The sequence below is a fragment of the Ranitomeya imitator genome, chromosome 1 (genome assembly GCF_032444005.1).
Source record: "Ranitomeya imitator isolate aRanImi1 chromosome 1, aRanImi1.pri, whole genome shotgun sequence".
NCBI classification, from domain to species: Eukaryota; Metazoa; Chordata; class Amphibia; order Anura; family Dendrobatidae; genus Ranitomeya; species Ranitomeya imitator.
This window is the reverse complement of record NC_091282.1, coordinates 181,007,732-181,032,809: the sequence shown is the minus strand read 5'-3', so window position 1 is coordinate 181,032,809 and position 25,078 is coordinate 181,007,732. Positions and strand designations below refer to the sequence as shown.

At 42.3% G+C, this 25,078-nt stretch overlaps 1 protein-coding gene across 1 annotated transcript in view; it reads right to left on the bottom strand.

Annotated features, from left to right (window-relative positions):
• The window catches only part of MAN2A1 (mannosidase alpha class 2A member 1), a 216,690-nt gene that overhangs the window by 35,998 nt on the left and 155,614 nt on the right, over positions 1 to 25,078 (bottom strand). Inside the window, exons 12-17 of the mRNA XM_069752627.1 lie at positions 20,203 to 20,270; positions 14,064 to 14,229; positions 12,499 to 12,732; positions 11,613 to 11,735; positions 3,997 to 4,108; positions 1,229 to 1,362 (exon numbers count right to left, since the gene is read on the bottom strand). Coding sequence (XP_069608728.1) covers positions 1,229 to 1,362; positions 3,997 to 4,108; positions 11,613 to 11,735; positions 12,499 to 12,732; positions 14,064 to 14,229; positions 20,203 to 20,270 — 837 coding nt within the window. The remainder of the gene's footprint in view (positions 1 to 1,228; positions 1,363 to 3,996; positions 4,109 to 11,612; positions 11,736 to 12,498; positions 12,733 to 14,063; positions 14,230 to 20,202; positions 20,271 to 25,078) is intronic.

Sequence of the window (25,078 nt, the reverse complement as noted above, 5' to 3'; positions counted from 1 at the left end):
CAAAGGTGAGCAGATTTTATGACATTTTCAGGTACTTGCAAATTAAAAATTTGAGATTTTATACACTTGAAAAGCCCACCCAAAAAATGCCTGCCACCTTTTCACGTGTAGCAAGAGATTGAATCAGCCACAGAAGACTGAAATGAGTTTGCGAGGAACCACATGAGCTTCCATTACAAGCTACACACTTGTGGAGCTGGCAGTCTTCTGATAGTGGTTGCCACAGGGTAGTACACATCTGCCTACTGATTTGAATAGGAGGTGGATGTGCAGTACCTTGCCTCGGCCACTACCAAAAGACGGAGCAGCTAGGCAGGTGAGTACTTCTGGCCAGTGTCCACCACAGATAGCAGCTGATCGGAGGAGGTGTGGTGGGTGTTGGACCCCAGCCGATCCGAAGGATAGGTCATAAATGTAAAAGTAGTGGAGTACTTCTTTCAATTTCTTGTGCTAACTACATATCAGGTGTGGCTCCCTCCTTGATCTGCACACCATTATCTAGCTAGTTTTCCACACGCAGGTGTAAAACAGAGCCTGGCCCAGGTCTAGCGCATCACCTGTCAATTTTGAAAACTGTCGCCACATAGCCAAGTGAGTTACTAGAGTAAGCGCCAACCTGATTGGGTACACCTGGTCACTGTGGGATGGCTTTTAAGTTTTGATTTAATTAAAAAAAATATTAACTAGGCACCTTTTGTTTTTTAAAAAGTGTTACCATTTACTTACTGTAAGGCTATGTTCACACCAGGCGTATTTGCTGTGTTTTTTTCTGCAGCAAAACCTCATCTCTTGGCGAGAAAAAAGCTTTGGCAAAAAAAAAATGCAGGTTTTGCTGCATATTTTTTTTCCTGCTTTTTTGTGTTTTTGTCATGCTACATTTGTCTCTTGTACATGCTGATAATGTTTAGGGCAAAACAGAAAAAAAATCTCATTCTATTTATTAAGGTTTTGGCACAAAAAATGCTGCAAAACCTGATAGCTGCGTTTTTTTGGTGCGGATTTTGAGCGTTTTTCACCAGCCATTACTTTCAATCGGTCAGTGTGGTATACAGATATTTTCTTGGCAATTGGAGAACCTGAGATTCACAGCTAATTTATTTCCCACAAATTCTATTTAAAAATTAAAAAAAAAAAAATTGTACGAACCTGGTGAATTTGAATTTCAAAAGATTTGATAATTTCTATTTTCTTGCAAAAAATTGTAATTTCAGAAAAAAAAAAATCATACCTGGAATCCATTGAGATCAGAATAAAACTTGTTCTGGCTGTTTACATCTGATGTTATCCTCATAACAATCTCACGATTGAATTCCCCTCGGATGTCCACAATATTAGTCAGTTCTGGAGACTGCCCTTCAAGGCCTATAAGGGATGAAGAAGATGTGATACAGTAGATATCATAGAATTTAAGTTTTCCTGTAGAAAGGGATCAATTTCTAAAAACTTCACGAAGCAAAGATTTTAGTGAAACTTGTTTTTTTCTAGGAAATTACATTTCTTTTTTGTTTGTTTTTTTCAATTCGTATCTATGCACCGGGATGTACCGTATAAACTCGAGTATAAGCCGAGAACTTTAGCCCATTTTTTAAGGCTGAAATTGCCCCTCTCGGCTTATACTCAAGTCATTCCCAGGGGTCGGGGAGCAGCAGCTGTCTAATCATACTCACCTGCTCCTGGCGCGGTCCCTGCATGTCCCTGGTACTCCGGGCACTGACAGCTTCTTCCTGTATTGAGCGGTCACATGGTACCGCTCATTACAGTAATGAATATGGACCCGACTCCACTCCCATAGGAATGGAGCCGCATATTCATTACTGTAATGAGCGGTACCCTGTGACCGCTCAATACAGGAAGAAGCTGCCGGCGCCCAGAGAACCAGGGACGTGCAGGGACCGCGCCAGGAGCAGGTGAGTAGGACGGGGGCAGTGCGTGATATTCACCTGTCCCCCGTTCCACCTTTGGCGCGGCTTCTTCTTCCGCGTCCTCTGCAGTGACGCTCAGGTCAGAAGGCGCGATGACGCGATTAGTGTGCGCGCCGCCCTCTGCCTGAACAATCAGTGCAGAGGACGCGGAAGATACAGCAGCGCCCAGCGGTGGAACGCGGACAGGTGATTATAGCAAGTGCCAGGGGCCTGAGCGACGAGAGGTGAGTATGTTATTTTTTTTTTTTTAATCGCAGCAACAGCATATGGGGCATAATAGTCTATGGAGCATCTAATGGGGCCATAATCAGCATTTGTGCAGCATTATACGGGGCAAATATCTCTATGGAACATCTTATGGGGCCATAATCAGCATTTGTCGAGCATTATACGAGGCAAATGTGTCTATGGAGCATCTTATGGGGCCATAATCAGCATTTGTGCAGCATTATACAGGGCAAATGTATCTATGGAGCATCTTATGGGGGCCATAATCAAAATTTGTGCAGCATTATATGGGGCATCTTATGGGGCCCATCATAAACTGTACGGAGCATTATATGGGGAATATTTTGTATGGGAAATCTTATGGGGCCATCATGAACTGTATGGAGCATTATATGGGGCTCCTGATTCAATATGGATATTCAACAACACTTAACCTACTGATGTCTCAATTAATTTTACTTTTATTGGTATCTATTTTTATTTTTGTCATTTACCGGTAGCTGCTGCATTTTCCACCCTAGGCTTATACTCGAGTCATTAAGTTTTCCCAGGTTTTTGTGGCAAAATTAGGGGTCTCGGCTTATACTCGGGTAGGCTTATACTCGAGTATATACGGTATGTATGCATTTGTGATGAAGCAACAAATGCACATACAGTTCTAGGATGTATTAAGAGAAGTAGTGTCTAGATCACATGAAGTTATTATCCCCCTCCACTCCTCCTTGGTCAGACCTCATCTGGAATACTGTGTCCAGTTCTGGGCACCACATTTTAAAAAACAAATTGAAAAACTGGAGCTACCAGGATGGTGAGCAGACTGCAAACTATGTCCTACGAGGAACGGTTAAAGGATCTGGGAATGTTTTGCTTGCAAAAAAGAAGGCTAAGAGGAGACTTAAGAGCCATCTACAAATATCTGCAGGATGTCACAGTGTAGATGGATCATCATTATTCTCATTTGCACATGGAAACATGAGAAGCAATGAAATTAAACTGAAAGGGAGAAGATTAGATATTAGAAAAAAACCTTTAGACAGGGAGGGTGATCAATGAGTGGAACAGGCTGCCACGAGAAGTGTCAAGTTCTCCTTCAATGGAAGTCTTTAAGCAGAGGCTGGACAGACATCTGCCTGAGATAGTTTAGTGAATCCTGCATTGAGCAGGAGGCTGGACAAAATAACCTTGGATGTCCCTTCTAACTAACATTCTATGATTTTATGTAGTAAATAGAAAAAATGAGCCACAGTTCACCAATAGTCTAGTGTGCAAGTAAATCACGATTCGAATGTTCATATGACAATAAGAAAAAGTAGAAAAAATATTTCCAGCTATTGGTAAAATTTTTTTAAGCTTTATTCCATTATGAAATAAAAAGTATCCTTCTGATACAAGGCAGAAATGCAGGAAGCGACGCGTTTTGAATATGGATGCAACCGTTCTTTGCCACAGCTAGCTGAACTAGCTTTGACAAAGAACGATTGAAACCATATTCAAAACGTGTCGCTTTCTGCATTGTATCGGAATGATACTATTTATGTCATAATGGAATAAAGCTTAAAGAAATTTTACAAAAAGCTGAAAATATTTTTTTTTTATACTTTTTATGATTCTATGTACATGTGTATGCAAGTACACTCACATCCTTTTCCCTTTACATATTTAACACACAAATACCCTTATGTACTTATTAGAATGGTAAATATAGATAAACCGTTAATTGTAATTGAACATCATTCTGCAAAAAAACTGTAAAGTAGATTGCGTGGAACAGGTAAGAACACTTGACATGACATGTAGCGTAATACCAGATCAATCACTGCAGGCGTACATAGTCATGAAAACTTACCTTGAACACTGTAAAGTCGAACAGTGTGGGTGACATGATTGAAGTAACAAACAACTTCACTAAAGATATCCCCACGGGTGACTCTTACAATTGGTGGCTCAGACACATAAGGCTGAAAAGGATTAAAAAAAAAAAAATGTATGTAAATATTCTCAAGAAAAATACATTTTTGTTTTGTCAGGTCCCCAAAAGCAGGGGTGCACAATCTGAGGCCCGGGACCACATGCGACCCTCAATGCAATTTGTACGGCTATCAACCATCTGGTCACAGACATGCCTGAAACGGTCTGATGGCTGCTCCTATGTTTTCCTGAAAATGGAACCAGGGTTTATTAGATATTTATGCAGCGGTGTTTATGTAGTATTCTTATGGCCCTTGTTCAATCTGACAATGTGGCCCTCGGACCAAAGAAGGTTGTGCGCCCCTGCCAAGTTTAACACAACTAAACTTTTTCGCTTCATTTTTTATTTGAACATCTTAACATGCAGAGACTGATGGTCCGTTTTTACCAATTTTGGTCTCATGTCGGTTTATGACTAACTTTTTTCCTTAATCTACATAAAATACAGAACTTCGCACTTCCAGATAGCAAACTAGAGAGTTTAAATAGTGTAGACAATCCAATATTTACAGCAAGGCTTCGGGCAAAAAGACAGCTGCAGGGAAAAGGAGAAGAGCTGTGAATAACCAAAGGAGAGCCATGGAGAATTGGCAATTATGGATATAGGACTACAATATCTACTGGTAAATACTCCATAGGATTAGGCTACTTAAAATACCTATATGTAGGATTTGCCCAATGCTGTAAAAATAGGCAAAGTGCCATCAATCTTTCAGCATTTGGTAGTCTGGCCACATTTTTCATTGTTTTCTTTTTGTGACACAGGACTGTTCACATTAAACAATCACATTAAAAGGGGGATTCCAACAAACAAAAAGTCTATTTTAGTCAATAGATCTTGGAATAATAATAATAATTTTCCACAATTTGATGCGTTTAAATAAAATGTTCCTGTGCTGGGATAATCTTATAAATCTGCCCCTGATGTGTACTGTGTAATGGCTGTCTCTCACCGTGCAGGAACATGGTCTGATCATACCACATCTCCTCCACATGTGAAGTATCGCCACACTCTGAAGAAAGTGGGTATCCAAACAAATGGTCCATTTTTTTTAGGTCATCTCTTGCAAAAGTGAAAAACATTGGGGCTAAAACAACATTTTCGTGAAAATATTTCTATATGACAACTTAATGTTATCACATTGTGTGTAGTACCTATGGTTTCAAAATCCTCACTATACCCCTGGATAAAATTTGTGGAGGGTGAATCCAATGATTAGACACATTAGTGGCTCTCCAAACATGATATTATGGCGTCCGCTACCGTTTCCAGCCAATTTTGTGTTCCAAAAGTTAAATGATGCTCCTTTCCTTCAGAGCCTTGCTGTGTATCCAAACAGTAGTTTTCCAACACATATGGGGTATTGGCATATTCAGCAGAAATTGCACAACAAATTGTACGGAACATTTTCTCTCTTTACCCTTCTGAAAATGCAAAATATTGGCATAAAACAAAAATTTGTCGCCTCAGTGTCAAACTTCTGTGAAGCACGTGGGTGTTCAAGGGGCTCACCACATATGTAGATAAATTCCTTGAGGTGTCTAGTTTCCAAAATGAGGTCACTAGTTGGGGATTTCCACTGCTTAGGCACATCAGGGGCTCTTCAAACGCAACATGGCGTACGCTACTGATTTCAGTCAATTTTGCGTTCCAAAAGCAGAGTCGTGCTCCTTCCCTTCCGAGCCATGACATGCATCCAAACAGTAGTTTTCCACCACATATCGGGTATATGTGTATTCAGGATTAATTGCACAACAAGCTCAATGGTGCATTTTCTATTGTTACCTTTGTGAAAATGCAAAATTTGGGGCAAATTAACTTTTTTGTGGGAAAAGTAAAATTTTCATTTTTCCATTCACATTCCAAAGTTACTGTGAAGCACCTGAAGGGTTAATCAAGTTCTTCATTGTGGTTTTGAGCACCCTGAGGGGTGCTGTTTTTAGAATGGTGTCATTTTTCGTTTATTTTCTGCCATATAGACTCCTTTTAGTCACCTAAAATGTGATGTGAATTTTGTTGGGAAAATGAAAAATTGCTGGTCATATGTCAACCCTTATAACTTCCTTAAAAAAAAAAAAAGTGTCAAGAAAAATTGTGCTGATGTAAAGTAGACATGTGGGAAATATTATTTATTAACTAGTTTGTGTGCCATCTCGCTCTGATTTAAGGGCATAAGAATTCAAAGTTTGAAAATTGCTACATTTTTGCCATATATATATTTTTTAAAACACAAATAAACGCAAGGCATATTGAATAAATTTTACCACAATCATGAGGTATAATATGTCACAAGAAAACAGCCTCAGAATCAGTGGGATCCGTTGAAGCATTCCAAAGTAATTACCCTAAATAAAGTCACAAAGTGACAGTGGTCAAATTGTAAAAATTAAGCCTGGTCATTAAGCTACAAAGTGGCTCAGTCCTTAAGGTTTTTAATATCTGGGGGTATATGTTGATACGGATATGTGACTACATGTTAAGGGTTAAATAAAGAAAGAATCTAAATACTTACACTTGGTCTATGTGCTTATAAGAATGGAATTCACTCTGTATGTATGTTTTTATCTTTATTTGTACCTGGTGAAGAAAGCGATCCGCTCTAGAAACGCATTGTTTTAATAATAAAAACTATTTTATATTATATCTGGTGAGACCGCGCCTCTGGATACTCATTTTTTTCCTTCCGATTCTTTGGATTTTTTCATCCCTGCTGGGACTGATGAGGAGTGCTGCAGTCTGCCTTTACCAGAGTTGTGCCTGTGATTGGGCACCTCGTCCAGGTGAGCCTGTCCATCATTTGGCGGGCTCACACATGGGAGTGCCCATGTCTTTTCTCGCTTCAAAAGTATAACTCGTTCTGCAGAAAACAAGCCCTCATATGGCCGTGTCGATGACAAATAAAAAAAAAGTTATGGCTCTTGGAAGAAGGTTGAGCAGGAAAAATGAAGACGCAAAAATGAAAAATGGCTGTGTCTGTATGGGGTTAATCCCGCTAAAACTTCGGTATTCCCTACTAGATGGCTAGTTTTATTGTAAGTACCCGCAGGGCTTACTTATCAGGGTGCATTCAGGTTCCCTCAGGGGGTAAGATTTTACACAAGGAATCCATTCCCACCTTGACCAGAAGTATATGGATGACACAGGCGCCATTATGGCTTAAAACCAAGTGCTACAATAAGGCTAGTTTCACACTAGCGTTTTGAGGCGCTGAGGAGAGCTGCGGACTTCCTCCGTGAAGCCCCACCCTTGGCCGCACCTGCGCCGCTAGCTCCGCCTACTTCTGCCTGCGGCCTGTGTTCCTACCTTTAACATTAGGTACGCAGGTCGTGCGGCTGTATGCGGATGCTTCCGCATGCGTTGTTTTGACAACGCAGAGAAAAAAAGAAATTGCAACCAGCTGCGCCCCATGCTGGTCGCCACATCGTCAAAACTACGCATGCGGAAGCATCCGCATACAGCCACACGACCTGCATACCTAATGTGAAAGATCGGTACGCAGGCCGCATGCAGAAGTAGGCGGAGCTAGCGGCGGCGGTGTGGCCGAGTGCGGGGCTTCATGGAGGAAGTCCGCAGCCCTCCGCAGCTCCTCAAAACGCTAATGTGAAACCGGCCTTAGCCCTGCTTTAGCCAATATTCCGCCTTTGAGATTATTTGCGCATTCATATTACTATTTCTATTCTTATTAGTAAGCATCTAATTAATCCCCCCAAAAATGAATTTTCCAGCGGCTTAACATTTTAGATACTGTGCTACGTTATAATTCCTAGCCACTAAATAAATGTACGACAGGAGCCGTCCTTTCAGCATTAGAAATGTGAAGAGGAAACCCTCATTTCCATAAACTGCTGGCAGGAAAGTATAATGATATGCACAAGTTCAGATGGATTTTTTTCCTTTAGCAAAATGCACATGGTGAGGAATACAAAACACTGAAGAGTGCCCAGCGCAGAACATCAGGGCATGCAGGCACACAGACGAGGAAAGACGCCCACAGAGGAGAAAATGAGTTTTGCTTTAAATAAATGGTTTAACGGTTTCTGAAATCTAGTGTGACATTATGATAATGACATGTCTGTGTGCACGGCAGTGAGGACAGCGCTCAGCCACAACATACACAGCCTCATCACAGTCAGCTCTGCCAATAATAGTGCTAGAGATCTGCTAGCAGCACTTACACTTTGCTGTGGGATTTTATCCAAGAACTCTCTCAACAATTTTACTTCTACAGTAGTAATAAATGACAGAAATATTCATTACTGTCTATCCAATGCACCATTAAAGGGAATCTGCCAGCAGGTTTTCACTGTGTAGTCTTTGGGCAGCATGAGGCAGAGGCTGAGACACTTAATTCAGCAATGTGTCACTTATTAGGCTGTGTGTTGTTTCAATACATTGTGTGTCTTAGCAGATTATCACTGCTGGACTAGGTGCCTATGTGCCCAGTGGTCTGAATCCACCCCCTCCTCTGATAAGCCGCTCACTGTCAATAGACAATGTACATGCTATGGGTGGGGTTAGCTTTCTCAGCACTGCTTCATGTTACAGCTAAAAACTGATTGTATCACAACTGCTGCAGCAGTGATATATCACTGGACTTAGGATCTCTTTTCCTACATCATGATGCTCTCAGATGAGGTAGCAAAAAGTTGGTGATAGATTTCCTTTAAGTGCCATTCTTTTTTGCCCATGCCCTGGGGGAATCAACAAATAAACTTCAATGGCGAACACTTTTTTTGTAACTTTGTAAGGCTTGTCAGGGTTCAGGGCAGGGGCGTAACTACCTCGGTCGCAGCGGTCGCCAGTGCGACCGGGCCCAGCAGGTCAGGGGCCCGGCAGGTCAGAGGCACCCAACATCATGTTGCAGTGCAGGAGATTCCTACTGCACGGCAACAGTCCGAGGCGTATCTAGGGGGAGGGAGCAGCCGGAGCACGTGAGAGACAGGAAGCAGCTCCAGTCATCATGGTTGGTGAGACTGTCAGCTTCTGCTCTGCAGCCCCGGGACAGAAGGTGAGAGCAGGAGGGGGGGGGGGGGGGGAAGGTGCAGGGAGGGTAGCCGCTTTCATCAGGAGAAGCTGAGGAGCTGCAGCCGATTTACATCAGCCACCCCTGTACCAGAGAGGAGATTGTGAGTTGTGTATATGAGCTGGTATCGTGTGTGTGTGTGTGATATCTGTAGTATGAGTGTGTGTGTGTGTGTGTGATATCTGTAGTATGTGTGTGTGTGTGTGATATCTGTAGTATGAGTGTGTGTGTGTGATATCTGTAGTATGAGTGTGTGTGTGTGTGTGTGTGTGTGTGTGTGTGTGTGTGTGTGTGTGTGTGATATCTGTAGTATGTGTGGGTGTGTGTGTGTGTGTGTGATATCTGTAGTATGAGTGTGTGTGTGTGATATCTGTAGTGTGTGTGTGTGTGTGTGTGTGAGAGATGTGTGTGTGTGTGTGAGATATCTGGAGTATGTGTGTGTGTGATATCTGTAGTATGTGTGTGTGTGTGTGTGAGATATCTGTAGTGTGTGTGTGAGGCAGGGGCGTAATTACCACAGCCGCAGCGGTCGCCGCTGCAAGCGGCTCTGGCAGGTCAGGGGCCCGTGTGTCCCCTTGAACCTGTCTCCCTTGTCCCCTTATGCTTGTGTCCTTTGTCTCCGTGTGCCAGTCTCCCTTGCCCATTAGTCCCTGTGTGTCCCCATGTGCCTGTCTCCTTGTGCTTGTGTCAGTCTCCCTTTCCCACTTGTCCCTGTGTCCCCTTGTGCTTGTATCCCTTGCCCACTTGTCCCAGTGTGCCCCTTGTGTCAGGCTCCCTTGCCCACTAGTCCCCTTGTGTTAATCTCCCTTGCCCACTAGTCCCCTTGTAACCTTCTCCCCTGCCTCCTAGCCCCCATGTGTCCCCTTGTGCCTGTCTCCCCTAGCCCCCTTGTGCCCTCTCCCCTGCCCCCTCGTCACCATTTGCCCGTGTCTTTCTCACTGCCCCTGTGTGGAGGGGCTGCATTATACTATTAGGGGGGCTGCGTTGTATTCTATGGGGGTTACATTGAGTTGTATGGCAGGGCTGCAGGGGGGGGCCCCATTTGGAAGTTCGCACCGGGGCCCATAACTTTGTAGTTACGCCACTGGTTCAGGGGTATCATTTCTGGCACTACAGGTACCAAAATGAACCAGCGATCATGTAATCGCAATAAAAAGGTGGTGTAAAAAGGTTTAATACTATTGGGTATAAACAAGCAGAAGAGCTAAAACTTGATTTAACGGTTCTGCCCCCAAAGCTCAAGCACGAGACAAGATATAACGGGGAAACTAAAGCGTAAATAAATAGAAATCTACATATAAAAACAACTTGGAAAACCCTTGTTCACTGGCATCATATTATATAGCACTCTGCACTTACAATTGCTCATTTTGCCTTCCCACCCAGCTAATTCTTCTGTTTTCCATTAGGTCAAGGACATCACATGATTAAAAATGGACTATCTGAATTCTTCTAAGCTCTATGTAGAAACTCTATGTCATCACTGCAAAAGTCACTGTCAGGGGGAGGAGAAGCTGGGTCAGGAGTTGAGAGGGGAACGATTTTTGCAAGGAAAAGAGACTTCCTATTTCTACATAGAGTGGAGAATAGCAAAGAATTTACTGAGTAGAAAGGCAAAATGAGCAACTGTAAGTACACAGTGCTATATGATGATTGCAAATTATTAAGAAGATAAAATATTTGATGGGCTTTTTTAACCTCCCTGGGTCCAGTACAGAGTCTGCTCCCGATGTTGTCAGCACTGCAGATATCACATCAACAGCGCTGCAGCCAATCAATTAGCTCAATGGCTCTGCGTGGCTCATGCTGTTAACTCAGACAGAGCTTCTCAGTTCAATTATGGGCTTCAAGGCTGTCTACGTAATGTCGACGTTACAGACAATAACAGACAGAGAGCAGCGGCCAAGATTCAGTACTAGACCTGGGGAAGGTGAGTAAAGTAATGTACAGCATCATGGAATTAATGGTTCTATATAAATAAAATAATAATAATAATAATAATAATAATAATAATAATAATAATAATAATAAAGTATAGGCTTTTTTTTTAATAGCAAAGAAAACAAATTGCAGCCCAGGGAGCAATCAAAGCTGTCAAATTTCACAAAAAACTGCATACGGTAGATCTTTAACTTGAGACAGGGATGTATTTACCTTTAAAATACATGTCAGAATGGCTGTATATTCTATTGTGAACGTTTTTCTGCATACTAATAAAATGCTCATTTTAATTTGAGGGTTGTTCAGCCATTCTGAAAAGGATTTTTAAAGTATATTCACCAGTGCAAACAGGTCAAAGAGCTATGTATTCATTTTGTATTGTGAAACCTGGTGACACACTTTAAAAAATATATAAAACTTCATCATAAGTAGAAAAAAAAAAGTCAGTGAATATTTTAATTTATGACCGATTTAAAATCTATTCCTATGTTGAGACAATCCGTGCGTCCATTAGACAGGTCAGGCATACCTTGGCATCAGCATCGGGCAGGAACAGGTAAGCTCCACTTTTATCCCTGTTGCTTGTAGTACCATACCAGCTAAATTCCACCCTCACGTTATGAATCTTTCCATCTTCCTTTAGTTTAATTTGCTAAAAAAAAAATGTTAAACAATGTAGAAACCATTTTAATGTCAAAGACCAAAAGTAGAAAAGGAGAAAAAAAGTGGGTGTCCTCTGTTCTGTTTCTCTTAATGCATTGTCAAACAAATACCTATCACTTTTTATGTTAATATGTTTGTTTTCAATTTTGGTGATTTTTTTTTCTAAATTTTGATAACATTTATTTCTTAAAAAAAAAAAAAAAAAACTTGCACTTTTCACGTTAGTCATTGAGCCTCATAATAAGTGGACCCTTTTTATTTCGTAGAGGGCACTACGCAGCAGTCACCTCATTCTGAAAAGGCAGAGTTGCTATAGGAGGATAGCTCTGTGACAAGTAGGTGATGGACACAGCTCCTCTTCTTCCTGCACTACACAATGGTCTCTACAAAGATTACAGAGCATGTTCACAAAAACACCTATGCCTGGCCGCAGGATCTGGAAATATCTGAAGTACTGTTAGACAAGACAGCCTTCCCAAAAATAAATTACGAAAAAATTTGACGCATTGCATTTAACCAAATGTAGCAGATTTATTCTGAAGCAAACCTAAAAATGGCAGCTGACCCACAACAGCAGATTCGATAGATTTCAATTGTTAAGCTAATAAATTTATTTTCTATGAGTAATGCAAATCTTAAGTTGTGTTGAAAAGAGAGAAAAAAAAATGTTGAGTTTTTTTTGTTTAAACAAAAATCCCGTTAAATAAGCCAACAGAACGATTATTCACTTTGCATTAAGAAGAGTGTCTTACCTCCAGTAATCCAGAGTTCTGTGAAAACCAAAGCTTTAAATAGGAATTCTCTATAGTTAAGTCGGTGACGATGTTATCCAGCTCATTGACGTGGAAGAGCCCATCAGACAGGACTTTGTTATTTCTGCCTCTGGTAAAGAGAGTGTAATCGGCCTTCACAGACTCTACAGCTTCACCTTCTACAAGCTGGTAGACCGCTAGGCCAAGAGGCGGCAAGCGGGCCACAAAAGAAACCTAAAGGGCACAATTGGGGAGAAAAGATGTACAAGAAATTCTGAATAGTCAATAATTCAGATACACAAGAAATGTCCAGAAGTCTCCATTAACAATTCAAAAGCTTTATCTTATTAGTAAGAAAAGGTAGGATAATTTCCAGAAGACAAAGACTCCCAGCTACATTTTTAGCTCTGATCAGCTCACACTGTGAGGTGGTGACGTTTTCCCAATATAAGTCTATCAGACATAGGCCTCATTCAGACATCAGTTATATTTCTCTTACGTAAAAACGTTCCGAGTTTCATAATGGTTTTTGATTAGAGTGTCATCACAGTTTGGTCAGTGGTGGTTTTCACCATTAGAGTTTGATTTTTTTTTTTTTTTTTCGGTGAAAAACCAAAGAAAAAAATAAAACTGATGGATGTTTCACAAGCTTCTCAGTAAGTGAAAAAGATGGGCAATACACGGTTGGCATCCAAGTGTGGTCCGATTTTTTCACAGATCCATAGATTTGCATTGGCAAGTTTGATTTGACACTCAGATCACTATCGGACATGTCTCTGTGCTTCTGTGCAAACCAAAAGGTCAAAGGGGTAAAAAAAAAAACAACAAAAAAAATAGATATATGAACTACCCCATAGACTGTCAAACTATCATAGTTATGGGTGGTAGTCATCAAAAACAGTTTTTCTTGTGCAAGTACTGACATCTGGATGAGGCCTTATACAGATAAAGAATAGGCAGTAAGAGCCTAGTGCTAAGCTTACAGGCCAGTGTGAATATTGGAAGATGAGGTTTTTATTTATACATACAGATTTTACATTAAGTGGAAAATTGACAAGAACATTACCCACATTTTTCTGAATATATTTACCATAAAACAGAATTTAAACAACAGATCATTTTCTGACACTAATCCCTTTAAAATGGTTTAAATGAAAGAAACGTGGCCCCACAGTGTTTCTATATAAATGGCCTCAGTTTTAGAGCAAAGTTACTCTCTACAATGGTAATAAAAGTGTTTTTCACGGGCTGCTGACTGTGCACCCATAAATATCCTCCCTCACTTGCTGGTCAGGGCTGAAAGCACATATTATCTGGTCATATTCTACATGAAAAATCAGGCTACCCTACATCCAGTAACTCCGGTTCATGGAGAGCAGCATTAGGAGATTGCACACAACATATACACTGACCTATTAATCAAGGGGATCACGTGTGACAATTTCCTCTACTCCCAAAACCAAAAATCAATAAGTAGCAGCAATCACAATGTATTTGGGTTATTAAAAACAAAGATGACTAATTAATTCCAGAATTCAGAAATGCATATTTGTGCTAATCGATACCTGGTAAGTGTCCGGAGACATAGCCGTAGCGCCGTCCCACACCGCGCTGATTTGGGCCTTCACAGTTTTTCCCGCAGCAGTTAGGACTTTTGTTTTTGGTGAGCTGACATATACAGAAACCACTGAAATACGCTCTTGTTCAAATGGGTTATGAATGACAAGAGACCTGTAAAAAGCAAATAAGAAAAACCACAATTAACAAGAAAGTACAAAAAGCCTGAAAATAACAATGCATACTTTGATAGCTTACAATGTTTGCAATGTCCCAAGTCCTGGCCCATTCGAAAAAACAAAAAAAAACAAAAAAAAAACATAATTGGGTTCCTCACATCTGTTCTCATACACTTTATGCAGTTAATAGCCCTCTGTGTCTGTACTGCTACATACTTAGGCAGTTAACTGGTTCATGCAGCTTTACATGAACACCCGAGCCTTACACTATGGCCGGTCCGAATAACTAAAGCAATTGTTACCATCCACCTCTCGTGTCTCCCCTTTTCCTCATAGTCTGTAAGCTTGCGAGCAGGGCCCTCACTCCTCTTGGTATCTATTTTGAACTGTGATTTCTGTTATGCTGTAATGTCTATTGTCTGTACAAGTCCCCTCTATAATTTGTAAAGAGTTGAAGAATATGTTGGCGCTATATAAATAAAATTATTATTATTATTATTATTATAAGTCCTCAGTAGATGTAGAGTATTGGACTCATTATCTGCAGCAGAGGGAACTTTTAGACCCCTTAGGTGTTTGGGCGGGGTGTGACTGCAAACTCTGTATTGCATTTTGAGGTATTAGAGAAGACTTTCACTGAGTTTTTCATGATGAACTGGACACAATATAACAGTGGCCGCAGAGCGGAATAAAATGCATCTTTTCTCGCTATGCAACCACTAATACATTATGTTTCCAGTTCAATGGGAAAAAATTGGTGAAAGGTCCTGTTTAAATGTTCTGTTATTGGCTAGGAGCACAACCAGTTTTGTTTCTTTAACCCCTTAGCGACCGCCGATACGCCTTTTAACGGCGACCGCTAAGGGTACTTAAACCACAGCGCCGTTAATTAACGGCGCTGTGGAAAAAGTGAATAGCGCCCCCCAGAGTCGGATTTTCTCCGGGATCCAAAAAGAGAAAAACCGCACCCTATGTCCATACAGCTTCCATACGCATATTGGCGCAAGTCAATGCCAAGGGGTCCAGCCCGGCTGCAAGTCCATATCCCAGAATAGAAGAAAGACAGCGCCACAACGGTCAGTGATGAAGACCTTACGTGTTTAATCCGCCTCCTGCGGCGACGTTTCGGTACAATAACCTTTATCAAGCTTGATAAAGGTTATTGTACCGAAACGTCGCCGCAGGAGGCGGATTAAACACGTAAGGTCTTCATCACTGACCGTTGTGGCGCTGTCTTTCTTCTATTCTGGGATTTTCTCTGGGGTCTCGGCTGCCGGGGGTAGCCGAGACCCCAGAGAACATGATTCGGGGGGTTTTTAACAGACCTCGCATTTGCGATCGCCGGTAATTAACCGTTTACCGGCGATCGCAAAAAAAAAAAAAACGCGATCTCTTTTTAATTTCTCTGTCCTTTGATGTGATCGCACATCGGAGGACAGAGAAAAGGGGTCCCAGGTAGCCCCCCAATACTCACCTATCTTCCCCGGTGCTCCTCGTGGCTCCCGGTGGGCGCCGCCATCTTAAAAATGGCGGGCGCATGCGCAGTGCGCCCGCCGGCCGGCCCCGCGAGAATCTTTGGGGTCTCGGCTGCCGGGGGTAGCCGAGACCCCAAAGAGCATGATCAGGGTCGGTTTTACCGACCCCTGTTTTGCGATCGCCGGTAATTAACTGTTTACCGGCGACCGCAAAAAAAAAAAAGTAAAGTGTAACTCTCTGTCCTCTGATGTGATCGCACATCAGAGGACAGAGAAATAGGGGGATTCGGGGACCCTATCATACTCACCTGTGTCCCTGGATCCTCCTGCTGCTCCTCCTGGCCGCCGGCAAAAGAAAATGGCGGGCGCATGCTGTCTCCATCTGCTGGCCGGCAGGAGAACAGCAGTTGGGGCTAAAATTAGGGTTAGGGCTAGGGCTATGGTTAGGGTTATGGCTAGGGTTAGGGCTAGTGTTGGGGCTAAATTTAGGGTTGGGGTTGGGGCTAATTTTAGGGTTAGGGTTGGGGCTAAATTTAGGGTTAGGCTTCTTTCACACTTACGTCGGTACGGGGCCGTCACAATGCGTCGGCCCGACCTACCGACGCACATTGTGAAAATTGTGCACAACGTGGGCAGCGGCTGTAGTTTTTCAACGCATCCGCTGCCCAATCTATGTCCTGGGGAGGAGGGGGCGGAGTTACGGCCACGCATGTGCGGTCAGAAATGGCGGATGCGACGTACAAAAAAACGTTTCATTGAACGTTTTTTGTGCCGACGGTCCGCCAAAACACAACTGATCCAGTGCACGACGGACGCGACGTGTGGCCATCCGTCACGATCCGTCGGCAATACAAGTCTATGGGCAAATAACCCATCCTGCGGGCACATTTGCAGGATCCGTTTCTTGTCCAAAACGACGGATTGCGACGGATGCCAAACGACGCAAGTGTGAAAGTAGCCTTAGGGTTAGGGTTAGGGTTGGGGCTAAAGTTAGGGCTAGGGTTGGTATTAGGGTTAAGGTTGGCATTAGGGTTACGCTTGGGATTAGGGTTAGGTTTGGGATTAGGGTTGAGATTAGGATTAGGGTTGTGTTGGATTTAGGGTTTTGATTAGGGTTATGGTTAGGGTTGACATTAGGGTTGTTTTGGGGTAAGGGTTGTGATTATGGTTAGGGTTAGTGATTAGGATTATGGATCAGGTTGGGATTAGGGTTAGGGGTGTGTTGGGGTTAGGGTTGGAGCTAGAATTGGGGGGTTTCCACTGTTTAGGTACATCAGGGGGTCTCCAAACACGACAGCCAATTTTGCGCTCAAAAAGTCAAATGGTGCTCCCTCCCTTCTGAGCTCTGCCGTGCGCCCAAACAGTGGGTTACCCCCACAAATGGTGCATCAGCGTACTCGGGATAAATTGGACAACAACTTCTGGGGTCCAATTTCTCTTGTTACCCTTGTGAAAATAAAAACTTGGGGGCTACAAAATCTTTTTTGTGGAAAAATATTTTTTTTTTTATGACTCTGCATTATAAATTTCTGTGAAGCACTTGGGCATTCAAAGTTCTCACCACACATCTAGATAAGTTCCTTAAGGGGTCTAGTTTCCAAAATGGTGTCACTTGTGGGGGGTTTCCACTGTTTAGGCACATCAGGGGCTCTCCAAACGCGACATGGCGTCCAATCTCAATTCCAGCCAATTCTACATTGAAAAAGTAAAACGGCACTCCTTCTCTTCCAAGCTCTGCGGTGCGCCCTAACAGTGGATTACCCCCACATATTGGGTATCAGCGTACTCAGGAGAAATTGCACAACAACTTTTGTGGTCTAATTTCTCCTGTTACCCTTGTGAAAATAAGAATTTGTGGGCGAAAAGATCATTTTTGTGTAAACAAAAGCGATTTTTTATTTTCACGGCTCTACGTTATAAACTTCTGTGAAGCACTTGGGGGTTCAAAGTGCTCACCACACATCTAGATAAGTTCCTTAAGGGGTCTAGTTTCCAAAATGGTGTCACTTGTGGGGAATTTCCACTGTTTAGGCACATCAGGGGCTCTCTAAACGTGACATGGCGTCCGATCTCAATTCCAGCCAATTCTGCATTGAAAAAGTCAAACAGCGCTCCTTCACTTCTAAGTTCTGCGGTGCGCCCAAAAAGTGGTTTACCCCGACATATGGGGTATTGGCGTATTCAGGAGAAATTGCATAACAAAATTTATGGTTACATTTCTGTTTTTACACTTGTGAAAATAAAAAAAATGGTTCTGAATTAAGATGTTTGCAAAAAAAAGTTAAATGTTCATTTTTTCCTTCCACATTGTTTCAGTTCCTGTGAAGCACGTAAAGGGTTAATAAACTTCTTGAATGTGGTTTTGAGAACCTTGAGGGGTGTAGTTTTTAGAATGGTGTCACACTTGGGTATTTTCTATCATATAGACCCCTCAAAATGACTTCAAATGTGATGTGGTCCCTAAAAAAAATGGTGTTGTAAAAATGAGAAATTGCAGGTCAACTTTTAACCCTTATAACTCCCTAACGAAAAAAAATTTGTTTCCAAAATTGTGCTGATGTAAAGTAGACATGTGGGAAATGTTATTTATTAACTATTTTTCGTGACATATCTCTGATTTAAGGGCATAAAAATACAAAGTTTGAAAATTGCAAAATGTTAAAAATTTTCGCCATATTTCCGTTTTTTTCATAAATAATCGCAAGTAATATCGAAGAAATGTTACCACTAACATGAAGTACAATATGTCACGAAAAAACAATCTCAGAATCAGCGGGATCCGTTGAAGCGTTCCAGAGTTATAACCTCATAAAGTGACAGTGGTCAGAATTGTAAAAATTGGCTCGGTCATTAAGTACCAAATTGGCTCTGTCACTAAGGGGTTAATGTCGGAGGTGTTGGAGCAGAAACTGCACAAAAAAATCTTCAAATCCTCTTTGAAAGGTCCAACCTCCACAACAAACATTGGGGGTGATTCACCAAGGCAGTTCTCTCTTTTTGCCTCACACATAAAACCATTTTTTTTCTGGGGGTGGGTGAAGAGTGGGATTACTTTTAAAAAAAATTCAAAAGTTTTATTTTAGAAATTGTGAAATTTTGCAATACTTATTAGTGCCTCAATGTGACTTGAACATGTAAGCTTTTGATTGCATTAGTAATACTTCAACTGCGCTGTGTATTACACTATCCTACCAGTGCCCAATTGACCGGCAGCCAATCAGGCTGTGCCACTTACTGGAACTGATTAACCTTGGGTTATGGCAGACCGGAAGGCCTTTAAATGCCATAGCCACATGATTGCTCTGAGTGTGCTGGTGGGCTAACTGAGGGAACACACATACAGCACATGAGGGGTTAAACTGAGTGTCGATGAGAATGCAAATCCTAGTATTTAAGAGGGCATCCTCATTTCCAAGATCCTATCCAGATATGTAGCAGGTATAATATTAGCAATTACAAATGTAGTATAGTTGTTCTGATTCACCATGTCTCTTTCATCATGTGCAGAACTTTAGGTATCCATGGTTACAACCACTGATATAGTGACAGTTCGCTAGTTGCTAGTAGTCGTAACCATGGATACCTAAGGTCCTGCAATGTCTGTATATGAGGAAAGGGACATAGTGAATCAGAAGAACTATACTACATTTCTAATTACAGGTATTTGCTAATATTTTACACTTACTATACTATATACTGGGATATGATCTTGGAGATGGGAATACCCCTTTATAGCAAAAGCGTGGCTATGTATATCAGCTGGGCTCCTGCAGCTGATTGCTATACCGTGTGATCAGCACGACATACATATCAGTCAAGGAGGATAAAGTAACAAGTGCTCATGAATGATATATACTAGGGCTGTGGAGTCGGAGTTGTGGAGTCTGTTCATTTTGGTGGAGTCGGTATAAAATAGACCGACTCAAGATTCCTAAAATAAGTAATAAATTAGGTTCAGTAGTACAATGCAGGATGTGCTGTAAATGTTTTCATAAGAATTTGGGAAAGTTATGAAAAGTCCTATAAATGTCTGGTCTGTTCCTGATCTAAGGATCTCTGCTTTTTGTTGAGATGAATCTGTGCTGCACTTTATGTACATGCTCAGTAGTGACCAGGGCTGTGGAGTCCGAGTCAGGCAAAGCGAGGAGTCAGAGTCGGAGTTAGTAGTTTAGCTTACTGACTCGGTAGCACTGGTATAAAAGTCACCTAGCATTAAGTAGTTAAAGTCTCAAAAAAAGTGACATTACTGGAAGGATTTTTACAATCTTATTTGTGGGCTGTTAGGCAGATAAATAACAGAACCTCATATTGTAAAGCTACAAAGAGCAAAACAGGTGAACTAATGTAACTTATGTCTATATTCACACAGCCAAATTACATCACATTAGCTGTCCAGCTGTACTTTCTAAATAATTATTTGCAGAGTCATAGGCAACGTTAGAATTTTCATTTTTACGTGCACAAATAATGCTCTATCCTGCTAACTTACTTACCTCGGCTGCACAGACACCTTGATGACTGTTTTTAGGGGCAATGCGTCCTGTGCTTTCTGCACATCTTCCTGTAAAAGAATATAATTTTATTTAATATGTTATTTTATTTAAGCAAGAAAAATCTAAATCTACTATATAATTGTCTATGGGTCACTTCAGTCTTTCTGTCCTTCTGTCACGGATATTCATTGTTCGTGGCCTCTGTCTGTCATGGAATCCAAGTCGCTGATTGGTCGTGGCAAAACGCCCACGACCAATCAGCGACGGCCACAGTCCGGCGGCAATATGGCCGCTCTTTCCTCCCTGCAGTCAGTGCCCGCTCCATACTCCCCTCCAGTCATCTAGTCAGCCCTCACACAGGGTTAATGCCAGCGTTACCGGAGCACGGTGTAACGCACTCCGGTTACTCAGCTATTAACCATGTGGGACCAAATTTTTACTATTGATGATGCGTATGAAGCATCAATAGTAAAAAGATCTAATGTTACAAATAAGAATAATGAAAAAAAGGTTATTCTCACCCTCCGACATCGCGTCCTGTCCTCGGCAGTGCAAGCCGCAGGTTCCGGTGCTAAGGATGCTATGCGAGAAGGACCTGCCATGACGTCACGGTCATGTGACCGCGACATCATCACAGGTCCTGCGCTCATACCAACCCTGGGACCGGAAGCTGCCGCGTGCACCACACACAGGGCCAGGACTACAAGGGGCCCTCGGAAGGCGAGTATATGTTTATTTTTTAACCTGTTACATACGTGGCTTGGCAATATACTACATAGATGGGCAATATGCTACGTGACTGGCCATTATACTACGTGTCTGTGCTGTATACTACGTGGCTCTATGCTGTATACTACGTCGCTGTGCAATACACTACGTGACTGGGCAATACACTACGTGACTGGGCAATACACTACGTGACTGGGCAATACACTACGTGGCTGGGCAATACACTACGTGACTGGGCAATACACTACGTGGCTGGGCAATACACTACGTGGCTGGTCAATACACTACGTGGCTGGGCAATACACTACGTGGCTGGGCAATACACTACGTGGCTGGGCAATACACTACGTGGCTGGGCAATACACTACGTGGCTGGGCAATACACTACGTGGCTGGGCAATACACTACGTGGCTGGGCAATACACTACGTGGCTGGGCAATATACTACGTGGCTGGGCAATACACTACGTGGCTGGGCAATACACTACGTGGCTGGGCAATACACTACGTGGCTGGGCAATACACTACGTGGCTGGGCAATACACTATGTGGCTGGGCAATATACTACATCGCTTGGCAATATACCACGTGGCTGAGCAATATACCACGTGGCCAGGCAATATACTATGTGGCCGGGCAATATACTACTTGGTTGGGCAATATACTACGTGGCTGGCCAATATACTACGTGGGCTGTGCAATATACTACGTGGACATGCATATTCTAGAATACCGGATGCGTTAGAATCGGGCCACCATCTAGTATATAATAAAAAATTACACATGAAGTCACTGAGTTGGAATTTCTATTGTTTACTTTCTGAGCCATTAAAAAAAAAATCTGTCTTGGTCAGGTGAAGATCACACAGCAGGTTACAGTTACAGAACTATTATTACGCAAGTCGTTCACATCGGGGCAGATTTCACCCTTTGGAGGTAAACAATGAAAGATGCCATTCTGTCAGCAAGCACCACTTGTGAGCAATGTAGGGAGAAAAAGGAAATAAAAATCCATGCACAAATTATAAGAAAACTGGGAAATAAATGAAAGATTTCTTGTACACACAATAAGTGGATATAAACACTCAGCACACCACTGATAAAGTACCAGAATAAGAAACATTTCAGAACTTTTTCCACCATTAAAGTCATCGACTATTATCTACAACTGAATTGAAAAACAAACAAATCATTTCTGGTGGAAAAAGAAAAAAAAATTAACTGAAATAATGTGGTTGCCTAAGTATACACACCCTTAGGCTAGGTTCACATTGCGTTAATGCAGCCCGTTCAACACATGCGTTAAACGGGCTGCGTAAACTCAAGTGCCGAAATTCGATTGCGCTGGCGCAGATAGAGCTAGCAGATGCTCCATCTGCGCTAGCAGTGACGGACCCGGAAACGCTGCAGCCCGCGTCCCAGGGTCAGTCACTCAATGACGGCACATCGCTAGCGCACGCTCACTTTGGGCGTGTGCTAGGGATGCGCCCAAAAAGTTTAATGGCAGCGATAACGGACTGCGTTACGCCGTGGTGTAACGCAATCCGTCTAACGAACTTTTAAAACGTAATGTGAACCCAGCCTTAGGCTGGAGTCACACTACCATACAACACGGCCGAGTGCTATGCGATAAAACACCGGCCCAGTGTTAATCTATGGTGCAGCTCAGATCTGCGCTTATTTTCTTATGCCGAATCGGCATGAGAGAACAATGGCAGCATGCTGCGACTGGCAGCGAGACTCGGCTCAATTGCACCCATATAAGTCTATGGGTGTGAGTGACCACGCACAGTACTTGGATACCACCTGAGTGCGGTGCGATATACGCCAGCAGCAGAGGAGATGGAGAAATTACTTTCTCCGCCTCCTCCGCAGCTGTGCTCTGATCCTCTCTATGTGAGAGATTCAGAGCACAGTAGCACAACACTCGGTTTCTGCTCACAGCAGAGAAGGAGCCGAGGGTTATTAGCATATCGCATCCGATGCTATACGCTAATGCTAATACTTTTCTGTCATAAATTCAAGGGTACTTCAACATAGTCTTTTGTGGGTAGGAAGACTCAGCATCGCACATCTAGAATTGGCAATCTTTCCCCACCCTTCCTTGTTCCAAATCAGTCATCTACTGTGTACAGCGCCCTCTTCTGGTCAAACCACTTATTTTCAATTGAATTCAGGTCTGGGCTTTGGCAGGGCCATTCCAAAAGTTTGATCTCCTGCTGAAGCCATTCTTTTGTTGATTTGGAGGTATGCTTAGGGTTGTTGTGCTGAAAAGTGAAATTCCTCTTTATTCAGCTTTTTAGCAGAGGCCCGAAGGTTTTAATGCAGAATTGAACAATATTTGGAACTGTTCATAGCTCTCTCCACCTTGACTGAAGGCCAGTTTCAGCTGCAGAAAGCCAACCCCAAACCACAATGTTGCCTCCATCATGCTTCACTCTGGATATGGTGCTCTTTTGGCGATATACAGTGTTAACTTTGCACCCAACATACCTTTGGGAATTATTGCCAAAAAATTCAATATTGGCCTCATCACATCACATCATGTTTTCCCACGTTTTTGACTGACTGTTTTTCTCTGTAAGAATAGGATCCCTTTTGCTATCCTACCCCACACGTCAGACATGTAAAGAATATAGGAGACCGTGGTCACATGCACTACACAACCACTAGCTGTCAGAAATTCCTGCAGGTGCTTCAATGTTGCTGGAAGCCTCTTGGAAGCTTCCAGGACCAATTTTCTTCTAGTCTTTTCATCTATTTTTGAGGGATGTCCAGTTTCAGGAAATGTCACTGTGCCACATTTAAGCTATTTAACAACAACAGTCTTCACATCGAACCATAATGTATCTAGTGCTTTGAAAAAAATGTTTATACCCTTCTCCGGACTGATAACTTTCAGCAATGAGAACCATTTGCTCTGCTGTAAGTAGTTTATGGACCATGGCTTTTGTGTAAAATGCAACTGTAAATGATGGCAGCTGTGTCCTTACTACTATTTAACAGGAGTTGAAATACCATTAGCTTACTCCTAACACAACCTCGACTACGAGAGGGTGTTCTCACTTATGCAACCACATTATTGTACTTCTATTTCTCCACCCCTAAAAAATTATTTGTTTCTCAATGAATTTGTACACATTATGGGTGACGTTAAAGGTGGAAAAACTTCTGAACCAATTCTTCTTGAAATGATTTTTTTACTTGACAAAAAAAAAAATAATATAGCACTTTATCAGGGGTGTGCAAACTTTTAATATCCACTGTATACTTACTAAAATCAGAATATCACAATAATAGAGGATCTACTACCACTCAAGTCTGTTTTAGTGAAAATTCAGAAATAAAAATTCTGGGGGATATTTTCTCATAACTGTGCAGTACTATTTCCAAGTTATTCTTCCAAGAAACTTATGAATATATTTTAACCTTAGTTCTACTATTCTTCTGGTCATATAGTGTATACCTATAAAGTCCTGGTACAGATATCACTGACTGATCAGCAGCAACCGGTCTATTTCTGCTTTAGGATGAAGATGTGAAAGAAAAATGCTGATTTGTAAGAAAAGATGGAGTATATAGCACAGCCCACGGAGTATATAGCACAGGCCACAGAGTATATAGCACAGGCCACGGAGTATATAGCACAGGCCACGGAGTATATAGCACAGGCCACGGAGTATATAGCACAGGCCACGGAGTATATAGCACAGGCCACGGAGTATATAGCACAGGCCACGGAGTGCATAACAGCCCACGTAGTATGTAACACAGCCCATGTAGTATATAGCATAGCTCACGGAGTGCATAACAGCCCACATAGCATATAACACAGCCCACGTAGCATATAGCACAGCCACGTAGTATATAGCACAGCCCACGGAGTGCATAACAGCCCACATAGCATATAACACAGCCCACGTAGTATATAACACAGCCCACGTAGTATATAGCATAGCTCACGGAGTGCATAACAGCCCACATAGCATATAACACAGCCCACGTAGCATATAGCACAGCCACGTAGTATATAGCACAGCCCACGGAGTGCATAACAGCCCACATAGCATATAACACAGCCCACGTAGTATATAACACAGCCCACGTAGTATATAGCATAGCTCACGGAGTGCATAACAGCCCACAT